The sequence below is a fragment of the Ovis canadensis genome, chromosome 15, assembly GCF_042477335.2.
Source record: "Ovis canadensis isolate MfBH-ARS-UI-01 breed Bighorn chromosome 15, ARS-UI_OviCan_v2, whole genome shotgun sequence".
In the NCBI taxonomy this organism is placed as follows: domain Eukaryota; kingdom Metazoa; phylum Chordata; class Mammalia; order Artiodactyla; family Bovidae; genus Ovis; species Ovis canadensis.
In genome coordinates this window covers 80,818,138-80,840,089 of record NC_091259.1, presented here as the reverse complement: position 1 = coordinate 80,840,089, position 21,952 = coordinate 80,818,138, and the positions used below count along the sequence as shown (strand labels likewise).

Here is a 21,952-nt window from a genome sequence, read left to right as displayed (position 1 = left end):
TCTGAAATGGATGTCATGGTGGTGGTTTAGTTGCTAAGTCGTATCTGACTCTCGCAACCCCATCGACTGTACGTTGCCTGCCGGACTCCTTTGTCCATGGGATTCTCCAGACAAGAATGCTGGAGCGGGTTGCCATTTTCTTCTCTAAGGGATCGTCCCGAAACAGGAATCAAACCCAGGCCTCCTGTATTGCAGGCAGATTGTTTACCAACCGAGCTACAGGGGAAGCTCAATATGGGAAAATGGCAAAGCTAAGAATACACTGCACTGACTTCTTACTGGCTTCTTATAATGCAATTAGAGAGAAATAAGCACTAAGACGTGCTCCCCTGGTGCCTCAGTCAGTAAAGAATCCACCTGCAATGCAGGAGACCTGGGTTCCATCCCTGGGTTGGGAAGATCCCCTGGAAGAGGGCACGGCAAACCACCCTCCCCCCGTATTCTTGCCTGTAGGAGCCCCATGGACAGAGGAGCTACAGTCCATGGGGTCGCAAAGAGTTGGGCACAACTGTGCCCAAGCACAGCACAGCACAGCCCTAAGGACAGGAGAAGATCCACACAGACATATACCCAACTCGCCTTCACTTCCCCACCCTCTGTCTTGATCTTTTTTCAATTTAGTTGAACCACACTGGGTCAGTCCTCAGATCACTAGGTACTCCCTAAAATTAAACAGTTACTTAGACCAAATGGTGGCTCAGACGATAAACCACCTGCCTGCAAAGCAGGAGAGGCAGGTTCGATCCCTGATCAGGAAGATTCCCCTAGAGGAGGGGACGGCAACCCATTCCACTATTCTTGCCTGGAAAATTCCATGGGTATCTTAACTCCCTTCTCCGGAAGATCTTCCTGACCCAGGGATCAAAGCCGGGTCCCCGGCATACCAGCAGATTCCTTACCATCTGAGCCACCAGGGAAGCCCTGTCCAAGTCTACAGGACCTTAAATCAATCATAAAATTTTTACTCCACAGAAGAAAATCTGCCTCCTTTTCTACCAAATCTGTAGGTTAGGATGCTTTCAGCTGCAAGTAACAGAAATAGTTTTTAAGAAAAATGGGATGTGTCATCTCAAAATAACAGGAAGTGTCGGGCACTCCAGAACGGATGAATTCAGCAGCTCAGGGACAGAACCGAAGACCCAGATGCTTTCCTTCTTTCTGCTCGAAGACCTCAGTGTGCTGGCTCTTTCCTCGGTTTGCCCCCCTCTGGTCCCAAGGATGGCTACGGGCATCACGCCCTCAGACAAAAATACCCTTCTTTCTACCTCTTCTGAAAGGGGAGGAAAGCCTTCTCAGAAGCTCTCCCCCGAGGACATCCCCCACATCTCAGTGGCCAGAACTGTGCGCATGCCCATGCTAACCCAACTTGTGGCAAGGAAAGAGGAATCATCAAGATGAGTGTAAACTACTCAAGACTGGGCCCCTGGGGCTGAGGAGAGACCCAACCTCCTCTGAAGTGTATGGCTGTCCGACACCTACATAGATTTGGCATTCTGTCAACAAGCAGCCAACCACATCCACCGCAACCCCCTCAAATGCTGTCCTCCCCTGTACTGACTTTGGGGAAACCATGTCCAGTTTAGTAAGTCAGAATTCAATTACGGAGAGGAAGAGATTAAGTCATACCTTAATGCAACCATAAGCCTATGAGGTTTATTCAATATTTAGTCAGTCATCTGTATTTATAAAAAGTGTAAAAACACTTAACATAGGCCAATCCATCAACCACCCTGAGAGGCAGCAAAACCCTCAACCACAATGAAAGAGTCTAACATAAATCAACTTCTGCCTCCCATCTACTGTATTTATTATTTCCAGGAAATAACTCCTCCTCCTTGGGCTTTATTCGTTGTTTTGTTTGTAGAAAACGAGGGGCTTCCCTGGCAGTCCAGTGGTTAAGACTCTTGACTTTCAATGCAGGCGGTGCAGGTTCCATCCCTGGTCGGGGAGCTGAGATCCCACGTGTCTCAGGGTCAAAACAATAAAACTGAAAACAGAAACAATACTGTGACAAATTCAATAAAGACAAAAAAAAAAAAAAGTCCTTAAACAACTTTTTTTAAAAATTTAAAAAAAAAAGAAACCAAGGGGAAATATTGTGATGAGAATTAGAGCTAAGCTGGTGATGCCCTGTCCACATCCACTCTGGCCACACCATTGCAGAGCACATTCCAAGTGCACCTCTTTGCCCAGTCACTTTATCTGGTAGCTGAAGCCAGCAAGTGCACAGTGGACCTAAGTGCTATCAGATTAATGCTCCTCCCAACAGCCCTCAACCACTGACTAATGGCCACGAGTGTATAAACATCTGAGCTTCTAGACCCTGCAGCTGAACCAACTCTGAAACTTGAGTTCTACACTAGCTCCAGGTGATCACAGACCCTCGACAATACCCCCTGTACTGGCTGTGTTCCCTTCCCTGTCTCCCTCCCTACTGGTGTTTCTTGGGATCACCTTCCAAAAAACTGATTGCACTTGATTCCCTGTCTCTCAGTATCTGCCTCTGGGAGAACCCAAGGACAGGAATGCAAAAGGAGAGAAAAGTTAGTGTTTCCATCTGAAGAAATATTAAGAAGCTTCCCCCCAAAAAAGAATTCACAATTTCTTTAAAAAGTAATATATTTCAAAGCAAGTATTTTTAGAAGATTTGGATGTTCATATATAGTCCTAATCTTTGCTATAGTTTTAAAAATTAGATTCAAAGTACACCTGAAAACTATTTCCTCATATCAAAGATAATACTTTCACTATAGAGATCTAGAAAGCACTGTTATGTCATCAATGTCATAACTGATGAGAATCTAGCTTAAATGAAGATTGCAATAGAAAATTTTAACTAAAGAAAAAGTTCTCTCTGAATATCTTTAAACCTGGAGACAAAAACAATGGGGTACTGGATGAGAAATGACAGGAACTTATAATTACCTCTTACAGTAACGCTTATAATATAGTAATGGAACTTTAAGCAGTTATGTCAGACTTGAGAGTCTTCCCGGAGAAGGCAATGGCACCCCACTCCAGTACTCTTGCCTGGAAAATCCATGGATGGAGGAGCCTGGTGGGCTGCAGTCCATGGGGTCGCTAACAGTTGGACACGACTGAGCGACTTCACTTTCACTTCTTACTTTCGCGCATTGGAAAGGAAATGGCAACCCACTCCAGTGTTCTTGCCTGGAGAATCCCAGGGACGGTGGAGCCTGGTGGGCTGCCATCTCTGGGGTTGCACAGAGTCGGACTTGGTAGTAGTAGTAGTGAGAGTCTTCCAATTACATCAGAGTTGAAATGACACTTCAATACTAATAATTTAAATATATCCTTAACCCTTGATACCTAACCACAGCTTTTGCATAGGTTAAAAATAAAAGTTGAAGTTTATTTATTTAAAATTAACACACTAGTGGTTAAATCAGTTTAATTCGGAAACCCAGCTTACATCAACAAAATTGCTTTTAAAAGTTTTAGGTACTTTCTAAAATTGACATGTATTAGATAATCAAACCAATAGAGACTTAGGTGTTGATCATGACAAAGGTGTAACAGATCCCAAAATAGATCTCTGAAGCAATTTGAACCTCACATAAAGGATCTGATCAACTCGTGGGGCAAGTCTGTCTCCAGGTTTCTAACTGAAAACAGAAGGAAAAAGCCCAATGCCTTGTTTGTACATAATGCTCTGTACTTTGTGCTGCGCTTCCAGACACATTCAGAGTCTCAGCATCTCTGAAGATACACAAAGTCGGTATTTCTAGACATATATGATAGGAGAAATAAACAGAATGACTGACTGATGATTCCACAGCTAATAAGTGTCAAAGGTGGGAAGGTAGGCTAGGAACTCAGGTCTTCTGACAGTCTGCTTCCTGTCTTTTCTGCCTAAAAAGGGCAGAAAAATGGGCAGCGGGCCAGTCCTAAAAGACCTTGAGACCCTGTGAGGGTGTGATTTATTCTGGCAAACATTTACCAACCCAAGCCACAAAGTGCTACATGGGATACACTCAAATGGCTCAAAAATAATGTTTTCTTTTTCCTATTACATGCTGAGGCTCCAAATTTCCCTTTTTTAAGTAATGGTTCCTGAAATTTATTTATTTGGCTGTGCCAGGTCTTAGCTGCAGCACGTGGGATGTAGTTCCCTCACCAGAGGCTGAATCTGGGCTCTCTGCATTGGGAACATGGAGTCTTAGCCATTGCACCACCAAGAAGTCTGTCTAAATTTTCTGTAAAATACACGACGTATTAATGGCATATAATTTCTGACAACTATAAATGACTGCTGAGCCAAAGGACTGTGGTAAGTCACCCAGGCTCAGCCCAGTGCTCATCTATAGGAAGACTGCTGGACATCGGCACAGAGCCACAGAGCAATCACTATTTTCTCCCAACCCTGCTCCTTTCCTTTGTATTTCCAAGGTCAGTATCACCATCTGCCCAGACACCTCACAGTCCTTGATTCTGCCGCCACCTTCATCCCCACAGCCCCTCTATGGTGAAGGCCCAGGACCTGTAGCCACCTCTCTCTTGTCTGACTCCCTCGCTCAGTCCTTGCCCCCATGACCTTGATCCAAACCACCACCATTCAGCGCCTGGCTGACCACCACCACCACCATGGGTCTCCTGCTGGGCTCCCTTTCTCCTGGGTAGCTTCCTACATATCCAATCTCCAACCTGCCGCAGTAAACTGTCCAAAAAACACATCTGATCACGAGGTCTGTTGCTGGAAATCTTTCAGTGACTCCCCACTGCCCTCAAGATAAACAAAACCCTCACAGGCTCTCAAGGTCCTTTAGGACTGGTCCACTGCCCCTTTCTCTAAGTCTTATCTCTTGCCTCTCCTCTCTGAAGGACCGTCTGCCCAAAGTTTCTGAAAGCTGTCACTTTCCTCAGGGTCATCACGCAAAGTGTTCTCTCAGCTGGAAAACTCTCCCGTTCCCACACTCCCCTTACCCACCGACTCCTCATTCATCAATGCAGTCTGCAGAGAGGTCACAGGAGTTCCAACCCAGGGGCTCCTCCACGTAACCACCTATGTGACTTCAGACAAATGACTTGACCTCTCTATTGTTTCCACTGGATCATAGAAAAAGTGAGGGAATTCCAAAAAAAAAAAAAAAATCTAATTATTCTTCATTGACTATGCTAAAGCCTCAACTGTGAGAATCACAACAAACTGTGGAGAATTCTTAAAGAGATGGGAATACCAGACCATTTACCTGTCTCCTGAGAAACCTGTATATAGGTCAAGAAGCAATAGGCAGAACCAGACATGGAAAAATGGACTGGTTCAAAATTGGGAAAGGAGTATTTTGAAACTGTATATGGTCACCCAGCTAATTTAATTTATATGCAGAGTACATTATGTGAAATGCCAAGCTGAATATATTACAAGCTGAAATCAAGATTGCTGGGAGAAATAACAGTAACCTCAGACACGCAGATAATGCCACTCTGATGGCAGAAAAGAAACTGAAGAGCTTCTTGAAGGAGGTGAAAGCAGAGAGTGAAGAAGCTGGCTTAAAACTCAATATTCAAAAGACTAAGATCATGGCATCCAGTCCCATCACTTCATGGCAGGAAATAGATGGGGGAAAAGTGGAAGCAGTGACAGATTTTATTTTCTCGGCCTATAATATCACTACAGACAGTGACTGCAGCCACAAAAAATAAAAGACAGTTGCTCCTTGGAAGGAAAGTTCTGACAAACCTAGACAGCATATTAAAAAGCAGAGACATCACTTTGCTGACAAAGGTCCATATAGTCAAATCTATGGTTTTTCCAGTACCAATATAAGAGCTGGGCCATAAAGAAGGCTGAGCACCAAAGAACTGATGCCTTTGAACTATGGTGCTGGAGAAGATTCTTGAGAGTCCCTTTGACAGCAAGATCAAACCAGTCAATCCTAAAGGAAATCAACCCTGAATATTCATTGGAAGGACTGATGCTGAAGCTCCAATATTTTGGCCATCTGATGAGAAGGGCCAACAAAAGACCCTGATGCTGGGAAAGATTGAAGCAGGAGGAGAATAGAGCAAAAGACGATGAGACGGTTGGATGACATCACTGACTCAATGGACATGAGTTCGAGCAAAGACCAGGATAGAGTGAATTACAGGGAAGCCTGGCATACTACAGTCCATGGGACTGCAAAGAGTCAGACATGATTTAGCAACTGAACAACAACTCTATTATCTTAGCTTTCTTTCAGTAAAATGGGGGTATTAATGAGACCTACCTGATTGGAGTAACCGAATTAACTGAGGCACTTAGAAGAGCATCTGGTACATGGTAAGTTTTTTCATTTTGTCTTATTCCCATTATTAACCAACACCATCATCATCATCTTTCCTTCCATATGTTGGATTAAACGTTACTTCTTCTAGAAAACCTTTAAACCTCTGAAGAGGTACCCCCATAGCTGGCTCCCAGTAAACTTTTTGGAGCTGCTTTTGTAATAATCTGTGTCCTCTCCTAGAACAAAGAAGGCACAGGCCAACACTTCCTTACTCCCCACTAATCCCCAGCTCCAGTGCTGTATGCCTAGCATATAGTCAGCATATAATGCATGTTTCTCTGCTGAATGAATGAACAAACTGATTCTACTGTTTAATCACTACAAATGTCATCCAGATGGCCCACTAAAATCAGAATTACTTCTGGTTAAACCTAAGCCCATTTTGCTTCTTCATCATTTGGAGGACTTTATTTATTTATTTTTTAAGAAAATGAATATCCTCTCCTGTCTATCGGCCCAATCAGTATCACTTACATTAATTTCACAATAAAAACAATTCTGTAAAAATCCACCTTTAAAGAAAGAAAGATTTTAAATGTTCTTGTCTATAAATGCAATAAATATAAACTAAAAAATGGGACCACCAAAAAGAATTGCAAACAGAAAATAAGAACATACTGTTCTCTCAATTTTTTTAGTGAAGAAGCTTTCAGAGTCTTCAGCTGTTCTTCCTATGGTCTTACCCAAAAGCAAAGTAAAATTTCCATTATTTGCATCTACCAAAACCCATTCTTATTGACCCCCTGCCCTCACCTGATCTCCAATTAGTAAAGACTGGGTATGCTGCATTCAATATGCCATCAAATTTGGAAAACTCAGCAGTGGCCACAGGACTGGAAAAGGTCAGTTTTCATTCCAATCCCAAAGAAAGGCAATGCCAAAGAATGCTCAAACTACCGCACAGTTGCACTCATCTCACATGCTAGTAAAGTAATGCTTAAAATTCTCCAAGCCAGGCTTCAGCAATACATGAAACGTGAACTCCCTGATGTCCAAGCTGGTTTTAGAAAAGGCAGAGGAACCAGAGATCAAATTGCCAACATCCGCTGGATCATGGAAAAAGCAAGAGAGTTCCAGAGAAACATCTATTTCTGCTTTATTGACTATGCCAAAGCCTTTGACTGTGTGGATCACAATAAACTGTGGAAAATTCTTCAAGAGATGGGAATACCAGACCTCCTGACCTCCTGATCTGCCTCTTGAGAAACCTATATGCAGGTCAGGAAGCAATAGTTCGAACTGGATGTGGAACAACAGACTGGTTCCAAATAGGAAAAGGAGTACATCAAGGCTGTATATTGTCACCCTGCTTATTTAACTTCTATGCAGAGTACATCATGAGAAACGCTGGGCTGAAGGAAGCACAAGCTGAAATCAAGATTGCCGGGAGAAATATCAATAACCTCAGATATGCAGATGACACCACCCTTATGGCAAAAAGTGAAGAGGATCTAAAAAGCCTCTTGATGAGAGTGAAAGAGGAGAATGAAAAAGTTGGCTTAAAGCTCAACATTCAGAAAATGAAGATCATGGCATCTGGTCCCATCACTTAATTGGAAATAGATGGGGAAACAGTGGAAACAGTGTCAGACTTTATTTTGGGGGGCTCCAAAATCACTGCAGATGGTGACTGCAGCCATGAAATTAAAAGACACTTACTCCTTGGAAGGAAAGTTATGACCAACCTAGATAGCATATTCAAAAGCAGAGACATTACTTTGCTGACTATGGTCTGTCTAGTCAAGGCTATGGTTTTTCCAGTGGTCATGTATGGATGTGAGAGTTGGACTGTGAAGAAAGCTGAGCGCCGAAGAATTGATGCTTTTGAACTGTGGTGTTGGAAAAGACTCTTGAGAGTCTGCTGGACTGCAAGGAGATCCAACCAGTCCATTCTAAAGGAGATCAGCCCTGGGTGTTCTTTGGAAGGACTGATGCTAAAGCTGAAACTCCAATACTTTGGCCACCTCATGCGAAGAGTTGACTCATTGGAAAAGACTCTGATGCTGGGAGGGATTGGGGGCAGGGGGAAAAGGGGACAACAGAGGATGAGATGGCTGGATGGCATCACCAACTCGATGGACGTGAGTCTGAGTGAACTCCGGGAGTTAGTGCTGGACAGGGAGGCCTGGCGTGCTGCGGTTCATGGGGTCACAAAGCATCAGACTGAGCGACTGAACTGAACTGAACTGAACTGATGCTGCTTGAAGTTCTCATTGCACAACAACATACAGAAGTTTCTAGTTCAGTTTGCTTTTTTCCTAATCTATTTTGAATGCAAAACACAGAAGTAGCCTAAAATAGAATCTCTATTTAACTGTCAAAATTACATGTAAATATTTAGTACAGAAATCACTGGAAGTTTTAACACTATTATAAACCAAGCCCTGGTACTAAGAATAGCTATCTGGCTAAAAAGCCTGCATGTATAACCCACTGCCTTCTTCCAAGATTAGCCAGATCTCAGCCCAGTGCTTCCCAAAACGCATGAGCTTAAGAATCAACTTAATTTGTTTTTTTAAAAAAAATACGTTTCCCCAAGTTCTTTTCTTAGAGATTTTCATTGAGTGGGTCTGGAGTGGAGCCCTAGGCTCTATTTTTAACAAGCACATCCAATTGATTCTTATGTCTCATGGATACTGTCATGATGAAAATACGGTAGAAATAGACCTTTCAGTTTCGGGTAACGTTTGAGGAAGTCTCGGACATATTAGCTGTTGGACAGGTACCGCAAACTGTCTTAAAATCACCCTCATCAGGAACTTTGGCAGGAGCCTGGAGTTGGAACACATGGATCCAGTTTCTTCTGTCATTTACTAGCTGCGTAACACTCCTTACAGTCACCGCAGCTCCCTCTGGTCTTGGTATATGACTTGGTTATGGAAATCAGCTGAGAAAATTTGCAAAAGCAATTTGTAAATTGAGATATCATTATGGTAAAATTTCATTAATCCAGCCTCCTCTAATTCAGAATGTGTGAACATCATTGTTTAACCTGCTGTGGGTTTTTTTTTTTTTCTCCCTTATCTATAAGGAGATCATCCCCTCCTTTCTCAAAGACAGGCAATGATAGGTATTGGAACATACAGATAAGCAGCTGCTCCCTGTTCCATAGCAAAATTATTAGACTGAATGTGCAAGATTAGGGGAGCTTGTTTACTTTATTAGCTCCGTTGATGTGACAAGATGGGAGTTTCAGTGATCATTAAAGCAAGCTTGGCAACATTTTCACTGGAAGTGAATTTGGTAGTGAGCAATTACCACCAGGCATTACAGTAAAATTAATCTGGAAAATTAGGGGTGGTTTTTTTTTGGTAACATACCAGGAGGGTTAAGGGAACTTTAAAAACTAGAATTTAAATTTTTAAAGGAGACTGTATGTACCCTTTCCTGGCCATCTTGAGAAGCATCCTAAAACCTATATAATATTTCCTTGGAAATTTAGTGGCATCAACGTCATCTGTAGTTAAGGCTAGAGGCGCAGCCAAGGCTATAGATAAGACATACTGGATCGATCCACTTGGCCTGAAGCACCACATACAATGAGGAAGTCCCCCTATCTTAATGTCCACGTAGGCATTACAAGGACATTACAAGGCATTCCTGTCCAAGAACAGGAAATAATGGTATCCTCCGGGCTACAGAGACGTGGTGTTTCTTCAGAATTCAGGCTCTTGTACATAGAAGGCTTTATGCCCCACACCAGTGGTGGAAATGTGTGATGGAGTTCAGTTTCGCCAACATCCTTGCTGTGACCCGCCTCTGCTGGTCCTCCTTACAAGTTTTCCTCTCTTAATTCATCCCTCACAAATCGATTCTGCTGTCAGAGTCTGCTGCTCATCACTCCTACCATTAGTTTTTTTAGATACTTTTTTTTTGTTTTTGGCTACTGAGCATGTCAGATCTTAGTTTCCCGACCACGAATCAAACCCGTGACCCCTGCAGTGGAGTCTTATACCACTGGACCACTAGGAAGCTCCACTCCTATCCACTGCTTTTAATCAACCCACCACTGATGTATCCCCCATTTTCTGCTCTTTGCCACTGATCTTCTTGCCTAGATATTCTCTACCATGTTCCCTGATACCCATAAAAACACACGAAAGGCTGCAAGATCGTCTGGCCTCTTCCAGCTTCTTTCCCTAATAGTTCAACGGAAGAGGTCCTTCTGGTTCCGTCATTCTCTCATTAGTCTCTTAACGATTTTTCACGTTTCTCCAGTTTCTCAGAAAATGGCCAACTAACCTTCTGCAGATGATCAACCACCTGCAGTATTCATTTCTTTCCAAGGCGGAAAAAAATGCATGTACTCAATGGTCTGTGGTTAACTTTCCAGCGGTTATTAACTATATACACTGACCACTCAATGCCTTTACTACCAAAGAGAGATTCCAGGAAATTCAGTCCAAAGTCCCCCAAAAGGTCTGTAGAAGGTGTGGGTTCATTTTATCAGGCCTCTGAAATAACAAAACTACATTTTGGTCGATACATCCTAGAATTCAATTTTTTCACTGATTCCTCTCAGCTTCACAAATTAGCAAACTTTACTAAAACCTTCACTGGGAAAGACTCTCTTATGAAAGAAAAGCCTACTTGTAACAATTTTTAAAGACTTGAGGGGTCTTTCCTGGTGATCCAGTGATTGGGACTTGAAGGCCTGGTTCAATCCCTGGTTCAGGGAACTAAGATCCCACAGCCACGTGGTGCAGACAAAAGGAGGTTAAATATATATATATATATATATATATATATATATATAGGGTTTAAATAATAAATACATTACCAAATTTTTATTAATACTGAAATGTTTATTAAATCTGGCAGAGTGGTTGGTTTTATAACACATGTATAAAAAGAGATTAGTTTATTACGTATGCTACACAGGATAGGTTTCCTTGGTTGCTCATTGGTAAAGAATCTGCCTGCCAATGCAGGAGATGCAAGTTCGATCCCTGAACCAAAAAGATCTCCTGCAGAAGGAAGTGGCAACCCATTCCAGTACTCTTGCCTGAAAAGTGTCACGGACAGAGGAGCCTGGCAGGCTAAAGACCATGGAGTCGCAACAGTCCGACATGATTTATCAACTGAGCACCACACACACACACACACACACACACACACACACACACACACAAAGACATCTTTTTGCTCTCACTGCATTTCACACTTTCAAAACTGTTATCCCAGCTCTGCTGCAGTAATCCAATAACCCATCTTTGTCTAGTCAGCCTTGGTTTAATTTCAACCTGCTTTTAAGGCATCACTTCAGGTTTTAAAACAAAGAGAAAAAAAGGTGTACAAATTATTTTGCAAAATATAACCCACAAAATGGAAAACATCCCACCCCCATCAAAATACAATTCAAAGAAAATATATTCATTCACTGCATATAATTTATTGTACACTCTTGACAGGTTTATAGTTCAGAACAAAGTCATGCGTGTATGCACAGGTGCACGCACATACACACAAACAACTAAAAAGGTTAAGTGTGGAAAAGCCCACAAAAAAGGATAATACAAGAGCTACTAAAATTCCAAAAGTACATGATGGCTTCCATCCGGGCAGCTGCACAGAAACATTCAGAATCTGGACTCTGAGAAGTGCATGAACAGGAGGAGGAAGGAAGAGTGAACAACAGAAGAAAAATCACTCTAGGCAGAGAACAACATTCAACAACCGCTGAACCACTGAATGTCTTTGCACGAACAAAAGGACACAGGAGCAGAGAGATGCAGCTGAGTGCAGGGATGTCTGGGACACAGAAAGTCATTCTGGGCAGTCTGACTCCAGGGTCTCTACTATGAGAACACCTCCCTGAGGTTATAGTCTGTATTTTGTTTTTAGACTAAATAATTTCACTTTTAGAGGTGGGGAGACCACTAATAGCTCTTAGATTTATAACTAAAAAGAGAATGTAGAAAGAGAAGAGAATCCCCCCCCACAAAAAAAAAATTATCCCTCAAAAACACTGGAGTACCTGAATATTTTAATTCATTCAATAAGTAAGTATTAGTGTTTGTGTGCAGGCTCTGTTCTAGGTGCTGGAGATATAAAAGTGAACAAAAAAGATCTTTGTCTTCATGGTGCTGCCACTCTAATAGGAGTAGACAAACAAGAAACATCAGAAATGAACACCACCTCCAGAACAGGAGATGGTGATAAACGCTATGGCATCAGGCCCAAGTAGAGCAGGCTAACAGGGTCAGAAGGGGCGTGGAGGAGATTGGATCGTTGGTTTAAAGGTAGAAGGGAAGGTTTCATTGAGAAGGTGATATCTGAGTAAAGACTAGAAGGAAGGAAGAAGGCTTAGCCAAATGGACATCTGGGGAAGAGCATTCAAGAAGAGAAGATACCCAAAGGTCAAAGCAGCGAGGCCAAGCATGTTTAAGGAATCGAGCTTAAGGAGAAAGACAGTGCAGCTAGAAAGGAGGGAGGGAGAGACAAAACATGGGGAGAGAGGAGAGATGAAAGAAGGCAGGAGGCAGGTGGTCAAAAGCCTTGTCAACCACAGGAAGGATTTTGCATTTTCATCTGAAGATATTGGAGGGATCTGGGCAAAGGATCACATGATCTGACTAGAGCTTTTCAGGTTCCCTGGCTGCTCTTTAAGATACAATTATAGGGGAAGCAAGATGGAATCAGGGACAGGAGGCTGTTATTATATCACGACAAGAGATTTTGGTAGCTTACGCCAGAGTGATAGAAGAAACTGGATTCTGGGTATTTTGAAGTTAAAGTCAACAAGGTCCCCTTACAGACTGTACATGGGTGCCAGAAGAAGAGTCGAAGATGACCTAAGGTTTTTACAAACATCATTGAAAAGTTGCCTAGGACCAGATTTTTCTAAGTCCATCATAGCTTACGTTCACTAATGGGAACCATATTTTGGTAAACCAAGATGGTGGTAAATCTTTCCATAAAGCAAAGAATTCTCCTGCAGTGGCATGAATCACCTCGTAACTGATCTATTCACAGCTTCAGACGTCCAACAGTTTATCTGCTGAGTGACCTACATTATTCTGTGGTTTCAACAGTCCCCTTTTATCAAATAAGAACAATGCGTACAAATAAAGACGCCCTACATATGTGTTCCTTGATACCCATAAAAACACACAAAAGGTTACATGAGACCCTCATTATCATCTTATTGTCATAATAATCCCAAAAGTTATTGGCCCTATTTAATAGATGAAGGAAGTTATGCTCAGAGGTTAGCAATCTTTGCCCAAAGTCAAACAGCTTAGCAAGTAGCAAAGCTCACGTTGCACTGACCCCAAAGCCAAACCTCCCGTTAGCGCTACTGTTACCCACTGTCACACTCTTGAGAGGCAGTAATGGTTCAAAATCTTTTTTTTTTTTAAGACTTTCCTCTTTTCTTGCCTTTCCTCTCTTTCCGCAATGACGACATCATTTAACTAGAAATAACTTCACTTAACACCAGCAAGGATAACTTTTCAGAAACTAGATAGTCTCCCTGGCACTGCCAGTTAAGAAACTGGGCAAACGCATTGTTTCCCCAGACAAAATCAATAACAAAACAAAGCATTCCCTCTGAGACTGACATAGGCAGGCTTCTCAACTATCACACCTCAGTTCTATGGAGTGACCACGGGAAAGCAATGACCTGGTTTCCAGGTTCATTCAGCAATCTTATCAGCCAGTCCCTGATTAAGAGTAGCACTTCCCACACCACGGTGATTAGATATCCCCCAGGGAGACATAGTCTTTGAAAGATGATAAGCAGAAAGTGCACAGAAATGGCCTCCCTGACTATAAAGTATGATTTTGCCTTTTTAAAAGCAATTTTAATGGAGATTATCTGAATAATGTGCACTGATCTATCTCTGTGGCACCACAACAGCTTCGGAAAGATCACAGAAGCAAAAATTTCTGTTTAAATGCTGCAACTCAGGGATGTCCCTGGTAGTTCAGTGGCTAAGACTCCACGCTTCCAATGCAGGGGACCCAGGTTCAATCCCTGGTTAGGGAACTAGATCCCACGCGCAGCAACTGAGAGTGTGCAGGTTGCAACTAAAGATCCCGCGTGCCACAACCAAGACCGGGTACAGCCAAATGAATGAAAAGTAAAATTCCAACTCAACATTACCCTTCTGCTTAAAATCCCACAACTGTTTTCCATGTTCTTAAACTGCCCTGCTCACTGGCCCCTTCACCCCTACTCCACTCCCATCGTAAATCAGGCCTACGCTTTTTTGGCTCCAGGCGCTCAGGTCTTATTCTAAGGGGACCCTGCTCTTTGCAGCTCAGGAGCCTAGCACCTGCTGATCCCCTGCTCTGTCTGCTACTCCTCACTTCCCTTCAGATCTCAGGTCAGACATCTCTCTGACGTTCTTACACAAGGTGCCACAGAACCAAGTGCTTCTGCTTTCCTACCACTTTACAGGGCAGTTTGTTCTTCATTCCTGCTGGCCATCCCCCTGGCCCCTGGCCAGAACTCAAAGAGGATTTGGGCAGTGGATGGACAAATGAAGAGTGTTGAATCACACTCTCCACCCACCCTCCCTGCCTTAATCACCATCTATTCCAGAAGGCAGAGATACAAACTGGTATAATATTTCAGTATTTTTCTTTTCATGATAGATGAGCAGGAGAGAAATGGAATGAAAGATCTATGCTACAGACTGAATTCCTATGTTGTGAAGTGAAGTCGCTCAGTCGTGTCCGACTCTTTGCGACCCCATGGACTGTAGCCTACCAGGCTCCTCTGTCCATGGGATTTTCCAGGCAATAGTCCTGGAGTGGATTGCCATTTCCTTCTCCAGGGGATCTTCCCAACACAGGGATCAAACCCGGGTCTCCTGAATTGTAGACAGATGCTTTACCGTCTGAACCACCAGGGAAATCCCTATGTTAGAGACATTCCTATGTTAGGGACAAAATATATATGTTGAAATCCTAACCCCTGAATGTGATGGTATTGGGGGTGGGGGTCTTTGGGAGGTGATTAGGTCATGAGGGTGGAGCCCTAACAAATGCTATCTGTGCCCTTACAAGACACCCCAGAGAGTCCCCCTGGCCCCTTCTGTCACGGAAAGATAGAGCAAGAAGACAGCTATCTATAAACCGGGAAGCAGTTACTTACCAGATCAGAATCTGCCAGCACCTTGATCTGACTTCCCAGACTTCAGAACTGAGTGAAATGTTTGTTGTTTAAGCCACTGAATATACAGTATTTTGGTATAGCAGCCCAAAGACACACTATTAAATTTCTTTTAACTCATCCTTTACCTACAAATGAGTTTAAAGACAATGGAATTGACTTATTCAAATCCACTTACCCATATATTCTATTCACTAAATTTTTCAATAATTTTTTTCTGAAACAAAAAGAAATAAATTTCCTCAACCAACAAAAATAAACAGAAAATAGGTTTTGAAGCTCAACACTCTCAATTGCAGTAATAAAGGTAATCTCAGTTTTCTGAAGATGGAGTCAACCAGCTATTAATTTTTTCTTACTAAGCCTTATATTGTCAATTAGCTAAAGTGATAGGTACATAATGCTACTAAGGTTAACAGTATTACTAGTTCAGTTCAGTTGCTCAGTCATGTCCGACTCTTTGCAACCCCATGAACCGCAGCACGCCACGCTCCCTGTCCATCACCAACTCCAGGAGTTTACCCAAACTCATCATTGAGTTGGTGATGCCATCCAACCATCTCATCCTCTGTTGATCCCTTCTCCTCCTGCCCTCAATCCTTCCCAGCACCAGGGTCTTTTCAAATGAGTCAGCTCTTCGCATAAAGTGGCCAAAGTATTGGAGTTTCAGCTTCAACATCAGTCCCTCCAATGAATACCCAGGACTGATCTCCTTTAGGATGGACTGTTTGGATCTCCTTGAAGTCCAAGGGACTCTCAAGAGTCTTCTCCAATACCACAGTTCAAAAGCATCAATTCTTTTGCACTCAGCTTTCTTTCTAGTCCAACTCTCACATCTATACATGACTACTGGCCTAGTAACAATAAGCTATCAAGCATTTATATACAAGGGCACTGCACCATCTGCTTTACACAGAGCAAGTATTCTCACTTACCCTTTACAACAATACTATGAAACAGGCACCAGTATTATCCCCATTTTGCAGATGAGGAAAGTGAGATTCCCAGGTATCCACTACTTTACTCAGTGCTACACTCTAATAAGTACAGAGGAGGAGCTAGACTCCAAGTCTAGGTTTGAGTCTCTGAGGTCTCACATTTGACCCTTTAGAGGAAACTTAATATTGCATAGAAAGGAAGAACAAGGGGGTGGGGGGAAAAACATGAAGCAGGAGACAATGGAGACTGGTGTAAGGTTAGAGGCAACAGCTCAGAGTTCAGAGGCTGAATTTCTAATTCCAGGAAACCATCCTCTCTGGTTTTTCCTCCAAATAAGACTAGGACATGCTTTTAGGTCACATCCTCCAGCTGCACCTGCCATCTCTTACATAGCTCGAGCCTGAGTGCTTTAAGGTTGCCCCTGAGCTTCCCGGATGGCTCAGCAGGTAAAGAGTCTGCCTGCAATGTAAGAGACACAGGAGATGCATTTGCAATCTCTGGGTCGGGAAGATTCCCTGGAGAAGGAAATGGCAACTCACTCTAGTATGCTTGCCCGAAAAATCCCATGGACAGAGGAGTCTGGCAGGCTACAGTCCATGGGGTTGCACAGAGGTGGACACGGCTGAGCACACAGCACACTGCCAACTCCCATCTGGAGACTGTGTTCATTTAGGCCTACAGACTTCCTTTTCAGAGCTGAAATGCAAAATGAATAAATATTTTTAAGAACTTTTATGACTAAGTTCATCTGTTTCTCAGCCTTCTATCACCTGCCCTGCTCTAAAAAAACAAACAAACAAACAAAAATACCCAGCACTACTTTCATTCTCACTCTGGTCAAAGTGCCGGGTTTATCACTCTGGCATTCTCAAACGGGTTTAGTGACTCTCTGGAGGTTCAGCTTGGTAAGTGTAACAAACTTCCTGTTGACATTCAGGAAACTGATAGGCCTGATCACCTTTGTTAGCCATCTTCTTTTCATAACTTGCTACAGAGATTTTCAAACTGGAAACTCTACTTTCACAGGACTCTTTGTTCTTGGAAGGAATACAGAACGGATCACATGACAACAACAGGCAAGAGAGACTTATCTGCTAAACTGGCTAAACTCACCCGCTAGAGACCTAGCGAAATCAGTGATTTACTTGCGTGGGACTGTGACTGGAGAGAAGGAAGGAAGGGATGACCCAGCTCTTGATTAGGAGATGAAGGAGATAAGTTAGAGGATGGGCCAGGTAACAGGCGGTCTTAAAAACCCACTAGACTAAGGAATCTATGGTCTGGAGTATTTTTATGGACTGCAAAGTCCAACTGTACTTCAGGGATTTTCCAAGCTTTTAAGTTTAGAAGAACTGGTATCTGATCAATGTGCCAATTACTGTGGGAAAAAAACAAAAAAGGAGGACCCACAGTCCCTGCCTCTCAGATTCTAAAATCTAAGGGGCAGGGGCAAGAATTAAACATACTCACATGCAGAGACTTAAGCATGACAAGTATAAAAATATACCACCAACACAACACACATTATTATATAATACTTAAAAATAATTGGTTAAGAAGAGAAAGATGTTAAACAAACATCAGTATTAGAAAGCAGACAATGCCTCCCTAATGACAGCGAGACTCCCTAAAACCAAGCTCCCTTACTGAGTTTATGATTAATCTCTTTATCCAAAACTTTATTTCTTTTCTGGTCCCTTCTACCTCAATCCTGCGCTAACTGAACACCAATCAACCACAGTCAGAAGACTACAATCACTGTTGTTAACATCATTCATATACTGAAACTGCTGTTGTCAATATCATTAACGTACAAACTCAAGTTGTTCCTCCAGGGCGAGGAGAGCTCACAGACTCCTGTGCCATGGACCACCTGGCCTGAGAATCGTAAACCAGACACCCTGACTCCCGAAATTATGATTAGGAAATGTCATGGAAATGTCACTAGATGATGATTAATCCCAGCCACTTAAAAAAAAAAACACACACACACACAGAAAAACTCTAAACACAAAGTCAGAGTGGATCTGAGACTTGTCTCCCACACCCGTCTGCCGCTTCCTTGCTGAGTTGCTTCAGTTGCCTCCGATTCTTCATGACTCTGTGGCCTGCAGCCTGCCGGACTCCTCTGTCCATGCGATTCTCCAGGCAAGAATATGGGAGTGGGTTGCTACGCCCTCCTCCAGGGGATCTTCCCGACCCAGGGATCGAACCCACATCTTTTACGTCTCAAGCACTGGCAGGCAGGTTCCTTACCCCCAGGGCCGCCGGGGAAGCCCCAGATAAACCTTCATTGTGCTGCAAACACCAGCTGTCCCTTTGGCTTTCAGGGCCACAGGCACAGGAGCCCTGGCACGGTTACCCTAATACTCCGTTGAACAAATCACCTGTTTTTAATTACAACTGAACCCTAATTACTCAAATATCATGTCTGCTGCTTTGTTTTCCAAATCATTTTGTTTCCCAAAGACTCCCTGAATTTGCAGAGATAAAGGACAAAGTATTTTAAGATTCAGGCCACCACAGGTAAGTAATGTTACATGTAGTGTAACATTGTAACATTGTTGTTACAAATAACAACTTGTGCATTTCTTCTACTTAGGTATTTAAAAAAGAGAAATTTCCCAACAAGTAAACTGGATAATATTTCACTTTATGATCCTCTCTGCTAGATTACCAGTGTTCGAGTTCAAATTTCATTTCTAATCTTTTAAATACTGCCCTTAATTTATCAAAATCCTTCCTCTGAGGTCAAATCTTTTCAATATAAATATTACTCATGAAATGACAAGGTCACAACAGTTGGCTTTTACTATGGATTATTATATAGATGACTTAGATCATTTAAGTTACCAGCCACTGTCGTCAATTTTAGATAATTTTAAAAAAATTATTACCATAAGTCTTTAATTACAAACTATAAAACTTATGCATCTTCATATATGATTTTCTAAGACACTGGAGTCTTATTCCACTATTTCAAAAGTCAACAAGTTTTCCAAACCAGACAACCAAGAACTCAGGCTTATCAACAGTGAAATTATAATCTTGATTATAACAACGTTGAGCACTTCACTTGCTTTTTCAATGATGAAAAAACAGTAAGTTTTATAAATATTTATTATGTTAATAGATGCTTATTCATTCCTACTTGAGATGTTTTTTGTTGCAGTTCCAAAAGGTTAATTTATGTTTTTCCTACTAAGTTGTTGAAATGTTTGAGTGAGTGAAGTTAATACGGAGTAACATTATTTATATACCTTATTTGAGCCTAGCCTGAAAGCAACCCCTAACCAGCCCAAAATTCAACAAAACGCTCTGTGAATTATATATAAAACCAATCATAATTTTACAAATCAATAATAAAACCGCAGAATGAATAATTGGAGAATGGCAATATCACTTGGTTTTTTAAAAAAAAGCTAATAAAAACAACACATCGAGAAAGAAAATCAACAAAAATGGCAGAAATGGAAAAAAGCAAAACTTTCCTGTGGAATTTTCCCAACTTCTCTAGTCTGACCTTTCCCTTATATCTTCAGAATTCTTGCCTAGAGGAATCGTAAACCAGACACCCTAACTGGTGAAACTATGATTAGGTTTGTTTAGCTCACTCTCTGTGGGAACACTTTCCTGCAAATCTCCTTCTGCAGAAGGCATTTCTGACTTCTACATGAAGAGTTACCATCTCGAAGAAACAATAATTCTTGCTAGGCATTAGGACTCCAGGACAGTTTAGCCAAGAATTTTCTTAAAAAAAATTTTTTTTAATTATATGAAATAGGCCGAATCCAAGGTTCCAAAGAGCAGAAAGACTTCTGAAATTCTGTCCTTTCTCCACCCTCGACCCCCAAAAGGCAACAGAATGCTTTTCATTCTGAGCACAAGGCCTGTATTCAAGCCAAAGACTTTTTGTTTCAATAACTCTCCTAAGAGGTAGCCTGTGACTGAGGAAGCAACCAGCAAGACAACTAACTCCCTGGACCCGGAATGGCTTAAAAGGCACAAGCCCCAGCGAGTTAAAGCCAGATTTCTCCCGCACCCAAGCGGCACTTTAGATTCGCTGAGTTAAGCCAGCAGTGTGTTTAGTATTTAAAAACTCTACTACAAGTCTAAGCAGGCCAGGCGACGTAATGGGGGACAAGCGGGTACGCAAGACGCAGCAGGCTCAGAAAGGAGGAGAGGGGAGCTGGGGACGCGAAGGCCAAGCGCCGGGCCCGAAAATGGTCAGCGCGAGCCAGGCCAGGCCCAGAGCCGCGCGAGCCGCAGCAGGAGTCAGGGGGAGGGCGGCGCGGGATTCGACTCACCTGCCCATTCACCGAGCCTCGGTCCGACCCCCGACTCGTTACCCAAACCCCAGACCCGAACGGCCGTGAAGAGCCAGCACAAGATACGCAGGGCCAGGTAGGCCACGGTGCCGGCGCCCACCCAGTACAGGAAACCGGTGGCAGGCAAAACGCTCTCCATGGCTTTCAACCAGGCCTCACTACCTTCGTGAATGAAAAAAAACGAATGAATGGATCCAGGAAGACGCGCGGCGGTGACGGAGAAGACGACAGTAATGGGCGCTGCGCTCCACCCCCGCGCCTCCGGCGCCCCATTGAGCCTAAGCCCCGCCCACAGCACCACATCCGTGCCGCCATTGGTGACCTATCGTTCGTTCCTGCGAGCAGCGCGTCAATCATTGGCTGACTCTAGCTCCACTGCCCCGCCCACGACCTCTCCTTCTCCCACCCGACCGCGTATCCTTTCTAAGGCTGCTGATCGCTCACTTGCAAATCAAACTTCAGCCTCGGCCAACGCACCACCACGCCCCCAGGATTCCTCCGCGTGTGGGGAGGACTTCAGTTCAGTTCAGGACTTCTCACCCCATCAAATCGCCCACGTCTCTCATTGGCTGGAGGAGTCCTCGCGACTACGGGAGGTTGTGCTCCGATTGGCCAACCAGACCCAGCCTGGTTTGAGCTCGGGTTTGAGGACCGAAGGGAACGAGACACCGCTCGTGAATGACAAGATTGTAGTAGTAAATTGAGGCGGAGCCGTGGTTTTGTTTTCACATCTTTATTACACAACTCGGTATCATTGTCATATGTGCTGTCGTTGTTCCCGAAAGCTTTTCCGAATAAACGCTTATTTCTGTTTCCGTGCGACCGCACGCCACAGCTTCACTGCGGTTACACATCCGTGTGTGAAGCAAAGCGAAGTCGCGAAGTCGTGTCCGATTCTTTGCGACCCCGTGGACTGTAGCCTACCAGGCTGCAGGAGCCACCAGAAGCAGGAGCCAAGCCACCAAAAATGTGGAAAGACAAGGAGAGGAGAGAGGCAGGAGGGACAGCCACCGATCAGAGGGCTGGGGATGGGGAGGGCGACCGGCTTACCCACTCCGACAGAGCCCTCTGCCCGGGGCCCAACAGTCATATGGGCTGGAGTGGGTAAAGGGCCTTCTAAATGCCAGACCTCCGTCCCGCGCCCACATTAAACCACGAAGTCCCCAGAGTCCTGGATGAAGTTCAAGGCAAATAAACGTCAAGGAGTCGAATGATTATAATACACAATGGCATGAGAACTATAAAATGAATGAAAATATTTTGGGAACATGGAT

General features: G+C 43.3%; 1 protein-coding gene and 1 long non-coding RNA gene across 2 annotated transcripts in view; both read right to left on the bottom strand.

Moving 5' to 3' along the window:
- HSD17B12 (hydroxysteroid 17-beta dehydrogenase 12) overlaps positions 1-20,949 on the bottom strand; it is a 168,832-nt gene extending 147,883 nt beyond the window's left edge. The window contains exon 1 of the mRNA XM_069553954.1: positions 20,658-20,949. Within this exon, the coding sequence (XP_069410055.1) occupies positions 20,658-20,817 (160 nt within the window). The 5' untranslated portion in view covers positions 20,818-20,949. The remainder of the gene's footprint in view (positions 1-20,657) is intronic.
- Positions 1,632-17,046, bottom strand: LOC138420638 (uncharacterized). Its single transcript, XR_011249259.1, has 2 exons — positions 16,890-17,046; positions 1,632-1,987 (listed from the first exon to the last, which is right to left on the bottom strand). It is a non-coding gene; the product is annotated as an uncharacterized lncRNA (long non-coding RNA).
- Positions 20,950-21,952: the final 1,003 nt, after the last annotated feature.